Source organism: Leopardus geoffroyi, chromosome C2, assembly GCF_018350155.1.
Source record: "Leopardus geoffroyi isolate Oge1 chromosome C2, O.geoffroyi_Oge1_pat1.0, whole genome shotgun sequence".
Taxonomy (NCBI): domain Eukaryota; kingdom Metazoa; phylum Chordata; class Mammalia; order Carnivora; family Felidae; genus Leopardus; species Leopardus geoffroyi.
Genome location: NC_059333.1, coordinates 2054308 through 2071334, shown reverse-complemented (window position 1 = coordinate 2071334; position 17027 = coordinate 2054308). Strand labels below are relative to the sequence as shown.

The 17027-nt window shown below is 58.6% G+C and overlaps 1 protein-coding gene across 2 annotated transcripts in view; it reads right to left on the bottom strand.

Annotated features, from left to right (window-relative positions):
- Positions 1 to 4861: 4861 nt before the first annotated feature.
- Positions 4862 to 17027, bottom strand: part of TSPEAR (thrombospondin type laminin G domain and EAR repeats) — a 159395-nt gene continuing 147229 nt past the window's right edge. The window contains exons 10-12 of one of the 2 annotated variants that reach the window (XM_045501156.1): positions 11668 to 11855; positions 9302 to 9403; positions 4862 to 6792 (exon numbers count right to left, since the gene is read on the bottom strand). In XM_045501156.1, coding sequence (XP_045357112.1) covers positions 6639 to 6792; positions 9302 to 9403; positions 11668 to 11855 — 444 coding nt within the window. In that variant the 3' untranslated portion in view covers positions 4862 to 6638. The remainder of the gene's footprint in view (positions 6793 to 9301; positions 9404 to 11667; positions 11856 to 17027) is intronic. The other variant, XM_045501157.1, reaches the window with a different exon arrangement.

Here is a 17027-nt window from a genome sequence, read left to right as displayed (position 1 = left end):
CAGTTGAGCATCCGACTTCGGCTCAGGTCACGATCTTGCGGTTTGTGAGTTCGAGGCCCGCCTTGGGCTCCGTGCTGACGGCTCAGAGCCTGGAGCCTGCTTCGGATTCTGTGTCTCCCTCTCTCTCTCTCTCTGCTCCTCGGACCCTGCTCGTGCTCTGTCTCTCAAAAATAAACATTAAAAAAAAAGTTTCCCTCCAAATAGAAAAAATTCCATCTCAGAGTCTTTTTTTTTTCTGACACCTGGAACTTTAACTGCTCCAAATTTATGCCAAGACCAAATTGAATAGTTGTTGTATAATTGAATACTTGGAGGCCAGGATTTCCCTTATTTTTCAATAAAGTGTTAATTCTTTGAAGTGTTCTGTGGATTTCTCTGTTCATCATTAAAAGGGACAGCGCTGAGCTTTTGGTCAACATGCACAAAAACCACACATGTAGGAGATCGTGACCGTGTGAGGTGTCATTGGAGGGTTTGTCCGAATCTTATCTCTAGGAGTGTGGGTTGTGGGGTCTCCTTAGAGTTCATCTAAGGAGCCGGGCAGTTTTAACCAGGCACCGTTTGTGTTTGTGCACAGGGCGACCGTCAGTCTTCGCAAACACCACGCTCTGTTGGGTGAGACCTTGAGGGTCATGACTGAACGCAGCTCCGCCCCTCTGCCCGCACAGGACGGCACCCGACTTCTGCCAGTGCTGGGGGCACAGAAGGGGGTCTGGGGCCCAGGCAGGAGGGGTAGGAGTGGGGAGGGGTCAAAGCCCCTGGGAGTGCTCGGCCTCAAGGACGCCCTCCTCCAGTCCCCAGAACCTGTAAATGCATCAGGTCTCACAGCAAGGTGGGACTAGGGGTGCTGGCCAGCTGGCCTTGGGAAAGGGACGCTATCCTGTGTCATCCCTGTGGGCGTCTTGCAGTCCTCGAGATTGTTGCTGGTGGACGAGGTGGGGGGAGGAGGCAGAGTAAAGCAATCCGGAGAGAGGGCATCGGGCCTCCCACTCCTGGCTGCGAAAATGGAGAAGGGACCTCGAGGCAAGGAGAGGTTCACTTCCGGAAGCCGGAAGAGACAGGGAAGGGGTTCTCCCCCGGAGCCTCCAGGGGAATGCAGCCCCGCCCACACCTTGGCTTTGGCTCAGCGAGACCCAGGTGGGACTTCTGAGCCCCAGAATTATAAGACAATACATTTCTGTTGCTTTCGGCCACTGAGTGTGTGATAGTTTGTGACGGCGGCCACAGGAGACTGACACACGGGGCCCAGCCTGTTGTTGGGCGGTGTTCCTCTCCCCGGCATCTGCTGCCCTCCCTCCCTGGGGACGAGGCAGGACCAGTCAGGCTCGGGTCCTTTTATGTGCCTACGGGCAGCCGAGCCCACAAGGTTCTCTGACGGCTTCGGGCAGGTTTCCACTGACCCTCTAGCACTTTCCCACCGGGCAGAGAGGCTGTCTGCAAGGCGTCCCCGGGGGCGCTGTCCTCTCCCCACACGGCGCCTCCTCGTCCTGTGCTCTCAGCCAGAGGCCGGGCCGCCTGGACTCCCGCGCACGCACGGTGTCACCGCGATTTACCTGGTTACCACGCATGCGCCCGGCCTTTGGAGGACGGCTGGCTCCTAAAGCCCAGCTGTCGCCTGTCCTGGGACAGCTCTACCACTAGATACGCACCCAGAGAGGGGAAATCACGTGCCGCACGCAAGCGCCCCGTGACGTTTGCAGCAGTCGCACTCGGGAAAGCACCCGGAGGCCCATCAACGGGTGCACAAGCGACGAGCTAGTCCTACCAGGGGAGAAAGCGACAAAGTGAACGATAAAGTCGGTAATAAGAATGAGCAAAGTGCGGGCGTGGCCACCACGTAGCAGAGTGACAGAGGCACACGGGAGTGCGAGTGTGCACCCCACTGAAGGGAACCCGAGGGTGACAAAGCTTGCCAGCGACAGAGGCGGGAGGTGGCGCGGCGGGGATTGGCCGGAACGGGGCCCCAGGGGGCCTGGGGGCCCCCCCCCCGGAAAGACTCTAGACCTTGTCCGGGGCTGGTTGTCTGGATTTGCATAATTGGCAAAACTCACTGAACGGGACACTTACGGTCCGTGCGTCTTAATTAAATAAAATCAAATCAAAATAAAATTAAACAAAAATGAGGGAAAAATTAAGGAGCTGCTTTGGAGTCACGGAGCCACGCGCCTTGCCGAGATGCCCTTTCACTCCAGGCTCGCTTACGAGCTGCTAATCATAACAGATCATTTTAGAGGCTGTCCCAGTACGAAACGGTCCTCCCAGGAGTGGGGAAACCCCCTTGGGCGTTGTGTGTTGCCGATTTGCTAGCATGTGGTTTAAGGCAAGGAATCTATGTTCAGAAGTAGGACAGCCTGTCTTTCTCTTTCAAAAGTGATTTTACGTGATCCAAGTTTGTTTAGAAAAACACACCTGGGCAGGTAAGTGGCCACGAGGCCGGTCCAACCGTTGCCTACTCGTGTGTCCAGGAATGGTGCCCCGGGCCACGCAGCGGCCATACCACGTCCTCATGCTGCAGCCCCGGGGATGAGGGGTCCCCTATTTTAGATGTGAGGGACCCCAGGAGACCAAGGTTGAGGGGTTCGGTTACTTGCTCGAGTTCAAACAGTAAAGAGAAGAAACAGGGCTTGACCCCGCTCTTGACCCCGCTCCATCTGACAGGAAATGTGTGCACTTCACGGTCCCGCTGGACCGTCTTCTCAGCAACATACACCTAGAGAAGGGGACGCTGGGGAGCACTCCAGGCACCTGCCCTGGGGACGGTGCGGAGCACTTGGGGCACCTGCACCCTGGGGAAGGTCGGGGAGCACCTGCAGCATGTGAACCCTGGGAAGGTTGGGGAGCACTTGGGGCACCTGCCCTGGGGGAGGTTGGGGAGCACCCTGGAGAAAGTGGGGAGCACCTGGAGCACCTACACCCTGGGGAAGGTTGGGAGCTCCCAGGGCACCTTGGGGACATGCCCAAGACACGGTCCCTGGCTAGAAGGGCCTGGAACGTGTGTACGCAGCTGTGTGTGTGTGTGTGTGCGCAGCTGTGGGGTATATGTGCATTTGCACACATGTAAGAATGTATATGCACGTGTGCATGGGTGTGTGTTCACATGCAGGTGTATATGCATGGGTGCGTGTACGTGTGTGTAGGCATGTGTGGATGAGTGAATATGTGTTTGAGTGGAATGTATGTGTATGTGCATGTGTGTGCATGTGTGTGTGCGTGAGTGGGTGTCTATGTATGTGTGGGGGATGTGCATGTGTGTGGGTGTGTGTAGGTGTGCGTGCATGTGAAGTGGTATGTGCGTGTATGTGCATATGTGTGCATGGGGTGGACATGTGCATGTGCATCAGTGGCTATGTGTGTATGTGGAGGGAGTATGTGGGGGTGTGTGCACGTGTGTGGGTGGGTGTGGGTGTGCATGTATATGAGGTGTGTGTGTGCATACATGTGCACGTGTGTGCATGGGGTGGATACGTGTGTGTGCATGAGTGGGTGTGTCTGTGAGGGGGATGTGCATGGGTGCGTGTGTGCAGGTGCGTATGTCTGTGTGTGTGTGCGTGTGTGCAGGCATGTGTGCCTGGGGGGGACATGCATGTATGTGAGGTATACATGTGCATGTGTGGCAGAGGGTGAGGGGGATGTTGGTGGTGCCGAGGTTAAGAGGTGCCTGCAGGAGGAGCCCATCGCGCCAGAAGCGTCGAGTGTCGACCGCGGTGAACACGCGACCTTGCCAGGGCGCTCCACGTGCTGACCTGGCGGATGGTGAAATGGGCGAAGCCCCACGTTGGCCGGGCTGACGGGGCAGGTGTGATCCCGCACCCTGGTCGTGCCGAGCCTCGTCCGGGCTTCAGGAGGGAGCCCTGGGAGTGAGAAGTCCGTGCAGAAGTTTTCACGGACGTTTCTCCCGGAAATCGCGACTTCGGAGAAATGACCCCAAGAGAACTGCAGCTGTACCAACACGTCCTTCAAGTTATTTACCGCCGTAAAGACGGTTGAGAGTCCCACGGGTTAACTAAAGACGCCCAGCCCGGCACACTCCGGAACACCGCCTCGGTGAAATGCGGCTCAGCTGCCAAAGTGACAAGAAGGTGGCCACGTCAAACCACGTGCGAATTCGTGGGGAAGCGCAGGCCGCCTTGCAAGTGCTCATCAACGGACAAAAACCAGGAGAGCTTACTTGAAAAGATGTAAATATTTTAGTGTTCTCTCCACTTCCCCTCTTGCTTGCGTTTGCAATTTAAACAGATCTTGATTTACACTTTTGTGTTTCCACCCAGTAGAACGGAGATCAGATTCTGTGCCGAGGACGCGGAGGCACCGTTTGCTTGCAAAGTCCCGGGCAGGATGAGGTGGCTCCCACTGTATGTGCCGCTGTCACCTGCCTCCTTCCTCCCTGGGCTCGTCCCCCATGGCGAGCCAGACACACAGCAACACCAGCCCGGCAGAGAGGCCGCTGGTGTACGTCTGGGTCACTCCAGGGGGAGAGAAGCTGCATGGGGTGGCGCCCGGCTGGCCCCTCCCCCATGGGTAAACTGAGGCTCGGTGATCAGGAAGTGGCAAGTGGGACTCCTGCGGGCCGTTGCCTGTTCGCCTCTTGTGTTCACCAGGCCTCTCCAGAGCATCAAAACCGCCAGGACGGGATGTGTAGAGACAAGAGCTTTGTCACAGGGACCGGGTGCGGAGGATTTCAGCGGCTGCTGAGGGCCGCCGGCCGGGGGGAGACCTGGCAGGGCCGAAGGTGCATTCCGGTCTGAAGGCGGGAGAATCCCCCTTGCCGGGGAGGCTGGTCTTTTGTTCCATTCCTCCCTTCACCTGATTGGGTGAGGCCCGTGCATTGCGGAAGGCCACCTGCTTTACCCAGACTCCTGTGATGTGTGTTAATCTCATCCAGAAACATCCTCCCGGTTGACACATAAAAGTAACCATCCCGGGCCGGCCTCCCCTCTCCTGTGTGGAGGCACCTGTGGAATAAGCCCCCAAGATGACCACCCACCAGTGCCCTCTGCCAACCCTGCCCGAGGGCTGCCCGCTCCCCGGCAGGCCACCCCAGCCCGTGGGGTCTCTTTCTTCCTTGTGTCAAATCTCAGATAAAATCAGAGGCCCCGCCCCCCGTTGGCCCTAAGAAGGTCTCGTCTCCCCACGACCCCTCTCTGGGAGTGCAGGACACCGCTTTGAATCTGAATTTCAGGGGAACGACAAATACCCCTCTAGTGTATGTTCCGTGCAGTATTTGGGGTTCACATATACTAAAAAGAGCATCTGTGGTTTACCTGTGATTCAGATTTAGCTGGAGAGCCTGCATTTTTATGTGGCACCCTCGGCCGGCTGTCCCTGGACCGGCTGTCGCCATCACCACCTGGCCCAGACCTCCCTCGAGCCCCAGGCCCCCCTGCCCTCTGCGGCTCTCCCTGGGGAGGGACATCCTCGTCCGGGGTCAGCTCCAGCCCTCCCCGAGGCACACGGTCCGCTTATTGGCCTGAAGGGGGCTCAGAAAAATCTCAGCTTTTGGAAATCCGTATTGAAATCCCAAATCTGGCCTGGCCGGAGGAGGCGTGGGGTAGGTTTCCTTCCTGGGAGCGGGAAGGGCACCCCGTTCTCACATGCACGTGGCCGTGGGGAGCCAGACCCCGGAGACAGCTGGGGCTGCGCCGTGCCCCCTGCTCTGTGATCTTGGGCAAAGATCACCGAGAGTTGAAACTTGAAAGACAGAAACAGCAGAGTACCAAACCAAGGGTGGGTCCCTGAGCTCGGGCAGTGGCCCGGCTCCACGTCCCTCCCCGGCCCTCGCTCTCCTGGAGCCCGTGGCCACGGGTGATGGAATAGGCCTGGCCTGGTCCTCACCCCACAGGCCTTCCCAGCAAAGGCTGCAGCATATGGCTGTTCTTTTACACGCGGATTGCGAGGGCGTGTGTCCTGTCGCGCCCAGGGAGGCAGGAGGCCCCCGCCGGGCAGGGCTGGGGCGTTAGACATGGGAGCTGAGTGAGCGCGGGCCCCGAGGAGGTGTCCCCAGCGCACCCCGCACGTCCACGAGGCCAGTGCAGTGACCAGGGAGCCGGCCTGCGTGGCTTTGCACGGGGTGGGATGGGGTGGGGCCCAGTCCCCGCACCGCTGGTTCCTCCCCGAAACCGACCCCCGCCGCATTCCTGGCTAAACCGAGGCCAGAAGAGGCAGCGAGTCCCTGCAGAGGAGGGGCGCCCTCCGGCTCGGTGACCCGGGACCCGAGGGCACATCCCACCGCGCTGGCCGAGTGAACCGTCCCCCCCACAAACACGCAGACGTCTTCAGGCCTTTGGTAAAGAGCGTCATAAATATATTCCTGTACAGACAGTATACAATAAATAGCCGGTGTGAGATACGTGAATCCGCGTGAAGCCTGTGCCCGCGCCCGGGTGGGCCGGGAGGACCGTGGGGAGGTCCCGCTGGTTCTGAGGTAAAATTTTGTATGAACTTCTCCCTTGAGGCGAACCCCGGGCAGCCCGCCCAGGCTCGCAGGGCAGCACCCGACTCCGGCCCGACCGCCCGCGGAGCCCCCAAATCCGCCGCGACGGTCACCGGGGCAGAGAGGTGGACGGACGGCCCCCCGGACGAGGGCCAGGGCCCGGAAAGGGCCGGCTTCTCCCGGGGCTCCGGGCGGGGCGCCGGTGCCCTCACCCCGTCCTCAGCTTCAGCACCCGGGAGCGGGGCTCCTTCGCGCTGGAGTAGACGAGGTAGGAACCCGCCGCGGTGCGGAAGGTCTCCCAGTCTCTGCAGCCGAAGGTCGGGAGGCTGTGCACGGCCACGAACCCTTCATAGCCCTGCCACCTGCCGGAGACACACCGTCAGCCTGGCCGGCTGCGGGCGGGACCCTCCGGGACCCTCTCCGGGCCTGCTCCTGTCCCTCCGCCCCCACCTGCCCCCCCCCCCCCCAAGCTGCACAAGCTCTCCGCACCACAGTCAGCCTGCAGAGAGGGAAACTGAGGCAGGAAGGGGGACACTGCCCTGTCCCAGACCCCACAGCTCTTCGCATCCATCCCAGATTCTGCCCCTGGTCCAGAGTGCCGTGCGGCAGGCACCCCCCCTCAACGGGCAGGGTGGACGTGGAGGGGATCCCGGCGGTTCCAGAAGGTTCATTGTAGGGGCTGAGCCAGGGCCTCCCCTACTCCTGGGGTCGGTGTTGACAGTGAGTACGTGCCCTCAAACACATACCTGTCACCACAAGGGCATCACCATCGTGCCGTCTGTTTACAGGGGGCTCTGCAGCCCGGCCCCCTCCCCACTTTGGGCCCCCACACCTGCCCACCATGTGTGGCCATCAGCCGTTCTAGGGTTTGCCCTCCAAAAGGGGGTTCACTGGCGGTGGCTTCACTTTCTAGGGTGGGGTTCCCACGGCGGGCACCTGGGTCAAAGGGCACCGTGGTTTTCATTTGGTATTTGCCCAGAAACTTCCCAGAAAGGCCTGGGCAGGTCCTGTTGTGACGGGGAAGGAAGGGCGGGGCTGTTCCGCAAGGGGCGGGGCCTTCAAACAGCCTTTAAAGCTGGGGAGGCAGCATCCTCAGGCTTTGAGAGAGCAGCTCCTACTGTCTGCTCTACTCAGGTTTCTGGTTTTCTTCCCGTGATTCCTGTTCGCGCCCTTGCCCATTTTTCCAAATTAAAATCAGCTTTGATTAACCTGTAGGGGTTCCTCTTCCATTAAATGTGTGGTCAATAGTTTTCTTTTTAATTTTTTTTTTTTTTGAGAGAGAGAGAGAGGGAGACACAGAATCCGAAACAGGCTCCAGGCTCCGAGCTGTCAGCACAGAGCCCGACGCGGGGCTCGAACCCACAGACCGTGAGATCATGATCCGAGCCTAAGTCAGACACTTAACTGACTGAGCCACCCGGGCGCCCCAATAGTTTTCTTTGTGAATAGGATGCCTTTTCCCCCAGAACCCTGAAGTTTAGGGTATCTTCCCGGCAACCTTGCACAGGCCTTGTTTACGGAGGCGTCGCGCCCTCCTGGGTAAGCTTGCGGTCAAAGTTCTCTTAGCTTTTCTGCTAATATTTCTGTTGTTTACTTGCTTACAGTTAGATTTTTAACCCCTGTAAAGTTTCTTTCTGTGTATAATATGCAGCAGGGTATGGCTGTGTTTTCCTCCAGACGGATAGGAAATTATACACAATTACTTATTAAGGAACACATAGCACATGCTTTCCTCATTGACTTGTAACACATTTATCACATTAAATGTTCAAAATTGCTGGCTTCTCTTCTGGACTATATGCCTTCCCGCCTGCGTGTTTATTTTTTGCAGAAACCACCTGCTGTGTTTCCATTGTCTGAGGGCCTCCTCCCCCACTGTGTGTTTTCAAAATCTTGGCCACATTTGAAAATTTATTCTTCCACATGAATTTTAAAACTACTTTGTCATGTTAAAAATTCTACTTTCTAGTAAATCAAACAGGCTAAAGAAACTTGGCGATTTTTCTAGTAAGATATAGATGACCAAAACTGTCTGGAGAACAGGTAAAAGAAAAAACTGATTTCACTGATAACCCTGGGAGAAATTGGGCAAGTTGTTCAAGAGACGCTATTGAACGAGAACAAAGCCCCAGTGGTTTATAAGAGAATTTAAGCCAGGACTGCTTGGATGGCTCAGTCAGTTAAGTGCCTGACTTCGGCTCAGGTCATGATCTGACCGTCTGCGGGTTCGAGTCCCGCGTCGGGCTCTGTGCTGACTGCTCAGAGACCGGAGCCTGCTTCGGATTCTGTGTCTCCCTCTCTCTCTGCCCCTCCCCTGCTTGTGCTCTGTCTCTCAAAAATAAATAAAAATGTAAAAAAAAATAAAATAAAAAAAAAAGAATTTAAGCTAACCACAAAGAAAGTAGATACATCTTACTATTTGAACTATCCCAGTCTGGGGGGGCAGGTGGAAAACGTCATGATCAACAGCTGGAGATAGAAAGGGAAACGTCCCAGGTGTTGTGCTCACACAACTCGAAAACCTCCCAGAGGCGACTTCAAGACAGCGCCCCGGTGCGTGTGTGAGGAAAGGCAGGACATCTGACATGGGGACAGAGCTGCCACAGTCCTGGACGGGAACGTTTCATAGAATGAAATATCGCGAACTCTCAAGGCACGGTGTCGGAATACTGTGCCTGCGGCCAGGATCCGACGGTGGGGGCGTCTGCGTGACCAGCGGGCCACCCGGCTGACCCCGGGGCATGACCCAGACTCGGCCTGCTCTGAGGGGACCCACAGACTGCCCGCCTGTGCCTGGCTGTGGCCGGCGCTCACCCCACTGCCGACAAACCCAGGCTGTGTGCAAGGGGGTGGCCCTCGGAGGCTCCTTACCTGTAAATAATACTGTTTACCAGGAAGGTGTTCCCGTCGAAGGAGTTTGCGACCACCAGGAAATAATCTTCTCCCACCGAGAAAAACTCCCAGTCCAGAGCGCTGCGGAGACAGGTGAGCAGGCATCAGCGGCAGCCGGCGCTCTGGCTTCCAGCCCGTTCCCCCAGGCGCAGAACCCCGGGCCCACTGCCCACCCCAGATCCAGAGCGACCCACAGCGCGTGGGTCTGTTTCGGGGAGGTGCGAACTGGTCGTTCACTTTAAAAACGTTTTTTGAATTTAAATCATAAAATACAAATGGCATAAAATTTTCATCCCGTCCATTTTCAAGCATACAGTCGAGCAGTGTTAAGTACATTAATAACACTGTCTAACATCGCCACTGTCCGTCTCCGGAAACTTCTCGGGTCCCCAAACTGAGCCTCCGTCCCCGTGAAACACTAACCCCGCGCCCCCAGCCCTGGCCCCCACCCCGCTCCCCGTCTCTGAATTGCGAGCTCGAGGGGCCTCGTACGAGTGGAATCCACACCGTTTTTGTCCGTTGGTGACTGGCCTATCTCACTATGACGTCCTCGAGGTCCGCCGTGTGGTGGCCTGTGTCACAGCCCTTTCAAGGCCGGATGACCCTCCACCGTGTGGAGGGACGGTTTGCTTATCCCTCCGTCCGTCCACGGTGCTTGTGCTGCCGTGGAACGAAGGCGAAACCCCGTCACTGTGAAGAGGGGGGAGCCAGCGGAGAAGAGGCCCCCAGCTTGCGGTAGCTCCGCGGGGGCGTGCAGAGCCCCTGGAGGCAGGAGTGAGGACACGGGCTTGCCCCTCGGCTCCCTGCTTGGTAGCTGCTCAGGTGCCGACACAGAAACTTCCTCCTGCGTGCAGAAGCTCTGTTTCTCATCCCACGCCCCACCCCCTGCCGCCGCACTCCTCTTGGATGGGGAAGCCGAGGCCACCGCTGTGCGGCAGGTGGGGTGTGGCCGGGCGCCCAAGGCCAGGCCAGTGTGTCTGCGTCCAGCAGCTCAGAGCCGTGGGCTGTTCAGGGGGTGGAGGGCCACCCGTGTTACTGCGGACTTGCCTCTGGGCTCCTTCCTTGTGGGGGCCGAGGCGCTGGCCTAGAGCAGGGGGCTCACGCGGCCCCTGGCACACTCGGGGGTATCGCCTCTTCTCTCCCACCACCAGGTTCGTGTCTAGGGCCGCCTCCAGTGACGGCCAGTTATGATTCGGCTCCAAAGTGCTCCCCGAGGAGAGGCCGGCCACGCCTTCGCCTGTGCGGTGTGGCCGCGGGTGACGGGCAGGGTGGTGCCCCGGGAGGTAGTCGTCCAGAGGCGGCAGGTTCTCGAGTCAAGGCGCGTGGGACTCACGCTGTCTGCACCAGACTTCTAGCAGAGGCCAGCTTTGCTTTAACGCGGTAGAAATGGAGGCGTCCAGCCGTGAGTCCCTGCTGAGCCCCCAGAACGGGTATATCTCTGTCCTCCAGAGCCACACCGTTTGGCCAAGGTGGAGAGACCCACGTGTCCATCATCTAGGGGGGTACACAAAACAGATCCGCCCACGCATAATGGAGTATTCTTCGGCGAGTGCTGACACACACCGGAGCGTGCGTGAACCTTGAGGACCACGCTGAGTGACAGCGGCCGGGCACCAGAGGCCACCTCCCATATGACTCCACGTCTTGGAAACATCCAGAATGGGGAACCCCGTGGAGACAGAAAGTAGAGTGCTGGTTGCCAGGGTTGGGGTGGGGGCAGGAGGGGCAGCTGAATGGTAGGGGCTCTTCTTGGGGTGATGGAAACGTTCCAAGTTACCCGGTGGTGGTTGCACATCTCTGTGAATTTAGTAAACATCACTGAATCGCAGCAAACCAACCAGCCACAGTGTTGGAAAGCGCTGACAGCCGAGCCCACAAATACAGTAAAACCTTGGTCTGCGAGCGCAGTTCGCCCCGGAAACAGGCTCGTCATCCAAAGCACTCGTATCTCAAAGCACATTTCAAGAACCGCTGGCTCAGCTGGGGTCACGTGACGCTGGGCGTGTGGCAAGACGTCGCGCGTTTGCCAAGTGGAAGCTTATTCGAGACGGTTGCTCGTCGTGCAGACTCGCAATCCGGGTTTTACCGCAGAGGCCACGGAGTCCGTCAGCGGGCCCAGCGGGAGGTTCGCAACGTGTTGAGGAGTCGGGCCACGTCACGCCCCCAGCGGCCGCGCACCGCGCCTCAGGCGGCCGCCGCGTGTGCCCTGGGAGTCTCGCGGGGGGCTCAGAGCCGTGCCGCCTCCGCCGGGTGGGCCCCAGCGGGCAGCGCAGGCAGCCGACGCCTCAGAGCCCCTGGGACGCCGTGCCCTGCCCTTCTAGCCGGCCCCCAGCCTCGAGGCGCACCTGCAGGTGGGGATCTCCTGGAACCTGACGAAGGTCTGCGCGGTGACATTCAGCTCGTAGATGACCGAGTTGATGACGTAGGAGTCGTTGCGTGCTTCCATTTCCACGTCGTAGCTGTGACTGTTGGCGACGGCCAGGAAGACCCTCTCTCCGATGTGAAACACCTCCCAGTCCGCGGCGCCGAACGTCTGGGACAGAAAGAGGAGCGCGGGGGGCGGGCGTGAAGAGAGGCCCTCGGAAGGGTCCCGGCGCGGCCGCGGGGGAGACACCCCTAACCCGCAGACGCGGCTGGGGCCCCGCTGCGCTGCAGGCACCAGTCGGGTGGCGGTCCCCGTCTGGCTTCGCTCGCTTTCCCGGCCTCGTCGCCACCACTCCTGTCCCGAGTGTGGGTGCCCAGCTGCACCCACGCCCGAAGAGGTCATCTGTGCAAAGTGCCTCTTAGCCTTCTGAGTCCCCCACTCCCGCATGCGCAATGCTGCCCCTCCAGCTGCTATGACACCTCTTCCAGGGAGCCCTCCCTGCTTCCTCCAGTCCTGGCTCTGAACTCGGGAGCAGCCTCTAGATACTCGTGTTCCTCACCGCACGCTCTCCCTGGCCTGAGGCTTTCTTCGGACCCCGTCGGCAGCCCCGTCTCTGGGCTCCCATTCAGGCTGCTCGTCCACAAATCACTTACAGCCCTCGGGGGTGAGACGCACGTGGCACAACGGGGCCGGACTTGGACACGAGTGGCGAGCCGTGGAGCCTTTGCCCCGACCTCCAGCTGCACGCGCTGATCTGCACGTGGGGCCCACGAGGAGGAAGTTCACGTCCGGTTTATGGCCAGCATCTCAGGGATTGTGGTGACGCAGGTGGTGCAGGGAAGGAGAGGACCCGAGGGGTCCGGGTCCGGGCCCTGGGTCTGAGCCCCGGAGGGAGAGGGCGGGGGCGGAAATAAACGGAGACATTTTCCCGGGAAAACCAGGGGCGGGCACAGGGAGAGGCCCTTTGGGCGACAGCAAATGGTAGGGGCCGAGGAGAGGGGGAACGTGGTCGCTCCCCGGGGCGGGGTCTGTGGCTGATGGGAGAGCATGTCAACGCCCAGGGGAGCCTGAACCACGGCAAGTGCAGGCTGCCGGGCCTTCAGTTCCCATGGCCGCAGGAAGGGGGTTCTGTTGACCCCATCTGTCCCCACGGGCTGGTGAGAGCTGCAGAAACTCTCCAGTGGCACACTTTGCATTGAGGTTGTCTTTAAAAGTTTGCCTCCAGGGGCACCTGGGGGGCTCAGTTGGTTAAGTGTCCGACTTCAGCTCAGGTCACGATCTCATGGTTCATGGGTTCAAGCCCCACGTCAGGGCTGACAGCTCAGAGCCTGGAGCCTGCTTTGGATTCTGTCTCTCTCTCTCTCTCTCTCTTTGCCCCTCCCCTGCTTGTGCTCTGTTTCCTCTCTCTCAAAAATAAGCATTAAAAAAAAAAATTTTTTTTGAAGTTTGCCTCCTGACTTTCGGCTTCTGATGGTGGCAGAGAGGGCTGCCTGCTAGACTGACCCCTGCCGATAGCAACTGTAAACACGACTGTGCATGCAACTATCAGAAGGTTCTGGAGAGTGGCCAAGGGCAGGCAGAAACTGCAGGGGCCTTGATCCTTGAACAAAGGGAATCACATGCACAAGGTGTGTGCTTATCTGACTTTTCCTCTGAGGACGGTCCTTGTCTCACCACACATGGGCATTGCACTTGGGTGGGGGCAGCAGGCTGACTGGCTGGGGGTCTTGAGGGGAGAGTCTGGAGTTCCCAGAGTGTCTAGAGACAGAAGGGGAATATCCGAGAGAGGAAGGAGGCTCAGAAGGGGGAGCCCCGATGTCTCCCTGTTAACCTCTCTCAAGTCCTTGTCTGGCTCCCGAACTGCACACATGGGGCGAGTTTCCCGGGACCCACAGACAAACAACAGGCGAGAGGCCAGAAGCGTAAGCAGAGGGCAAGCGTGACCCCTGATCAAGAGAAAATACTGGGCAGAAATGTACCAACGGTGCCAATACTGAAGCTGGCAGGCACAAGCCACGATGACTCTGATGAGAGTGTGTAGGGAAAAGGGCTGGGACGGGGAGCCACCCGGCCAGGCCGTCCAGAGGGCGTCAGGGAGCCAGAAGGGAGACCCCTGGCGGTTATCCAAACTGAAACACACAAAGGGGATGGTAACAAACAGGAACAGAACGGGGATAATGCATCGCGATCCAACGCACATACAGCTGGACCTTCCAGAAGGAAAAGAGAACGAGGCAGAAGAAAACATTTAAGTCAAAATCTTCCCACATTTGATTAAAAACACCAAACCACAGATCCAAGATCAGAGACCCAACGCAGAATAAACACAAAAATCCACGCCCAGACACGTGGTGCTCAAATCACTGAAACAGAAGACAAGGCGAGAACCTCAAAGGCAGCGGGAGAAGACACATTCGCTACATCAGCGCAGGGACGGCCGTGCCTGTGACCCCGGACTTCTCACCGGAGACCAGCGTCAAAGGAGAAACATCCTCAAAGTGTGTGAGCTCTGAATTCTAAAACGGGTGAGATTATCCTTCACAAATGAAAGTGAAACGAAGCCCTTTTCAGACAGAAGTGACAGAATGATTGCCAGCAGCCCTGCCTTGCAGGAAAAGCTGGAGGGCACTGCCAGGGCTGAGGGCGGACCCCGCCGGGCCGAGCCAGGGTCTGCCGCACAGATGCTCAAGGGCGCTGGAAGGTGAGCTCTGGGCGTATACAGACAGCTGAGCGTTCACAGCAAAATACTGACAGATCCCGGGCGTCTAAAGCAAGCACACACAGCACACACATGTACACATGCACACACACGTGCACGCACACACACGCATGCACGCGCTTGCACACATGTACACACACGTGCACACACGTTGCACAGCAGCCTGACACACAGGTAGGGATAACATCATATTGTCACAAGGCTATTACTCCTACGTTATCAATAGTGAAAAGGCGTGTTGGTGGCATAGTGGTGAGCACAGGTGTCTTTCGATAATGAAAAGGCAAAAAAAAAAAAAAAAAAATTAAAATAAGGACAAAAGACATTTCCCAAATGAAAGTACAGAAAGCCAATAAATGCGTGGACACACGCCCCCTATCTTGAGTCCTCAGGGAATTAACAACTTTAAACCACACAGGGACATCACTTCGCACCCAATGTGTAAAAATGCTGACGAAAGCAAACGTTTTCTCCTCATCTGGAATCTCCCGTGGGGCCGTGGTGGAGCCCAGAGGAGGCGCTCGGCGTGTTCTGGGTGCACCTGCCCGGCGGCAGGGGGTAGTGGGGAGCTGTGTGTGTGTGTGGGGGGGGGGTGGGGGCAGAAAGCGTGGGGGTGGGGCCTGTGAGAATGAAGCGTGGTGGAAGGCAGAGGGTCCGTTCCTTCCTTCCAAGGCTAACTTTCAGCTTTTCCGGCCACCGAGAAAGCTGGAACAGGACAATAGATCCAGGATCTGTGTCCACAGGCACCTCGGAGGCAAGAAAAAGATTTGTCTTCGGTGCTTTGGGTCAGTGTCTGAGGCACGTTGCTGGGGAGCCCCTGCAGCGTGCTAAGGACAGGAGGTCACCTCCACACATCCTGCCGGCCGCTGCGGCCCCAGACACAGGGACACTCCTCGTGTTTGGGCAACAGTTGGCTCTTAGCACCGTCCCCGCCCTGCACATTTTGGGGCCGTGCTCAGGGCCGGGGTCTAGGGGGATTCCTTTGTGTGGACTAGGACCGAGCCCAGGGGCGAGGGGATGCCCAAAGCCACGCAGCGGGCAGGCTGGGGACCGGGCTGCTCCCCTGGGGACACTGCGTCCAGCTGGGGGGTGGGTCCCAGATTGTCCTGGCTGGGCCGGAGCTGGCCGTACGGCAGGAGCGTGCCTGTGACCCGCCACCGCATCCCTCCCTGGCTACACAATGCCCAGCGAGGCCTCACGTGCCTGCCCCTCCTCGGCACGTCTGTCACTTTGCCCACGTGCAGATTCGGGACGTGCTGCCCCGTCCCGCGTCAGCCTCAGAGCCGAGCCAACCCCAGCCGCCGGACAAAGAACAAACTCTGGCCTGACGTGGCGGCATTCTCTCCACGCCCAGCAGAGGGCGCCATTGCCTGCCGTGACCCGGCCAACAGGGCCCTGACGGAGGACAGGCCTCGCCCCGCTTGGGCTCCCAGTTCTGCTGCTCTAGAAACGGGTCCGGACCTGTCCTGAGGAGCAGAAACAGGCGAGTTTCGGCGAAAAGAATAAGAGCCACAAGGACAAGGACAAGGGGCCAGGACACCTGGCAGTCACTGCCTCCACGCGGGGGCCAGCAGCCGGGCTAAAGCTTTCTTGGATGAGCTTGTCCTGTCGTCGCTGTGGCTCCACGAGGTGGCACTATTTCCGTCCCCTGGGGCCACCTCACAACATCTGAGGAGGCTCTGAGACACTTGGGGCTCATGGAGTCTTCAGCCCCGTCCTCTCTGTGACACCTGCTCAGGACCCACGGATGCAGAGTTCCGCCTGCGGCTCCGTGACTTCCCAGAAACCGAACGGGAGTCGTCAGAACGTCACACGCTCCCCCAGCCCTGTGCTGAAGAAGCCACGTCACTGGGAAACTAACACTTGCAAACGCACATGCTTGCACACACACTTGCACACACAGACATGCACCTGTGCACACACATGCATCTTGTACAAACACGCACACACACGCACCTGTATACACACATGCACGTGCACACACACACGCACCTGCCTGCGTGCACGCGGATGCACACACGTGTGTAGGCACATACACACCCGCGCACACTCACATACACAAGACGTGCACACTCACCCATGCACACACGTGCGCACATCTGCACGCACACATGCGCTTGGGCCCACCCTTGCGGTACAAGCGGCCGGGAGCTGCTCTGAGGACAGGATCTCCCCAGTCGCCATGGCTCCTTCCAGCTCCAACCTACGTGACCCTCGGCCTGCTCACCTGTCTTCAGTCCCAGCACGGAGGGGCTGCGGGAGGCTCTGGGAGCACAGGGAGAAGAAGTCCCGGGGGAGGAGGAAGGACGAGGTGTGTCTGGTGGCAGTAAGGCAGGGGGGAGCACTCAGGTGTGTGTGGTTTCGAGGCTCTCGTCTGCGTGCCCACCGCCCTGGGGCGCCTGCCACGTCGAGTATGGGTGCCTCATCCAATCTGCATTTCAGATAAACAATGAGTTTTCAGTCTATGTGTATCCCATGCACGACTTGGGACATGATTTTACAAGAAATTATTCATTGTTTACCTGGAATTCAAACTGAACGAGGCATCCTGTATTTCATCTGGGCGGAGGGTGGCAGAGGCCCACACGAGGTCTCCCCGATCATGGCCGTTGGCCGCCAGC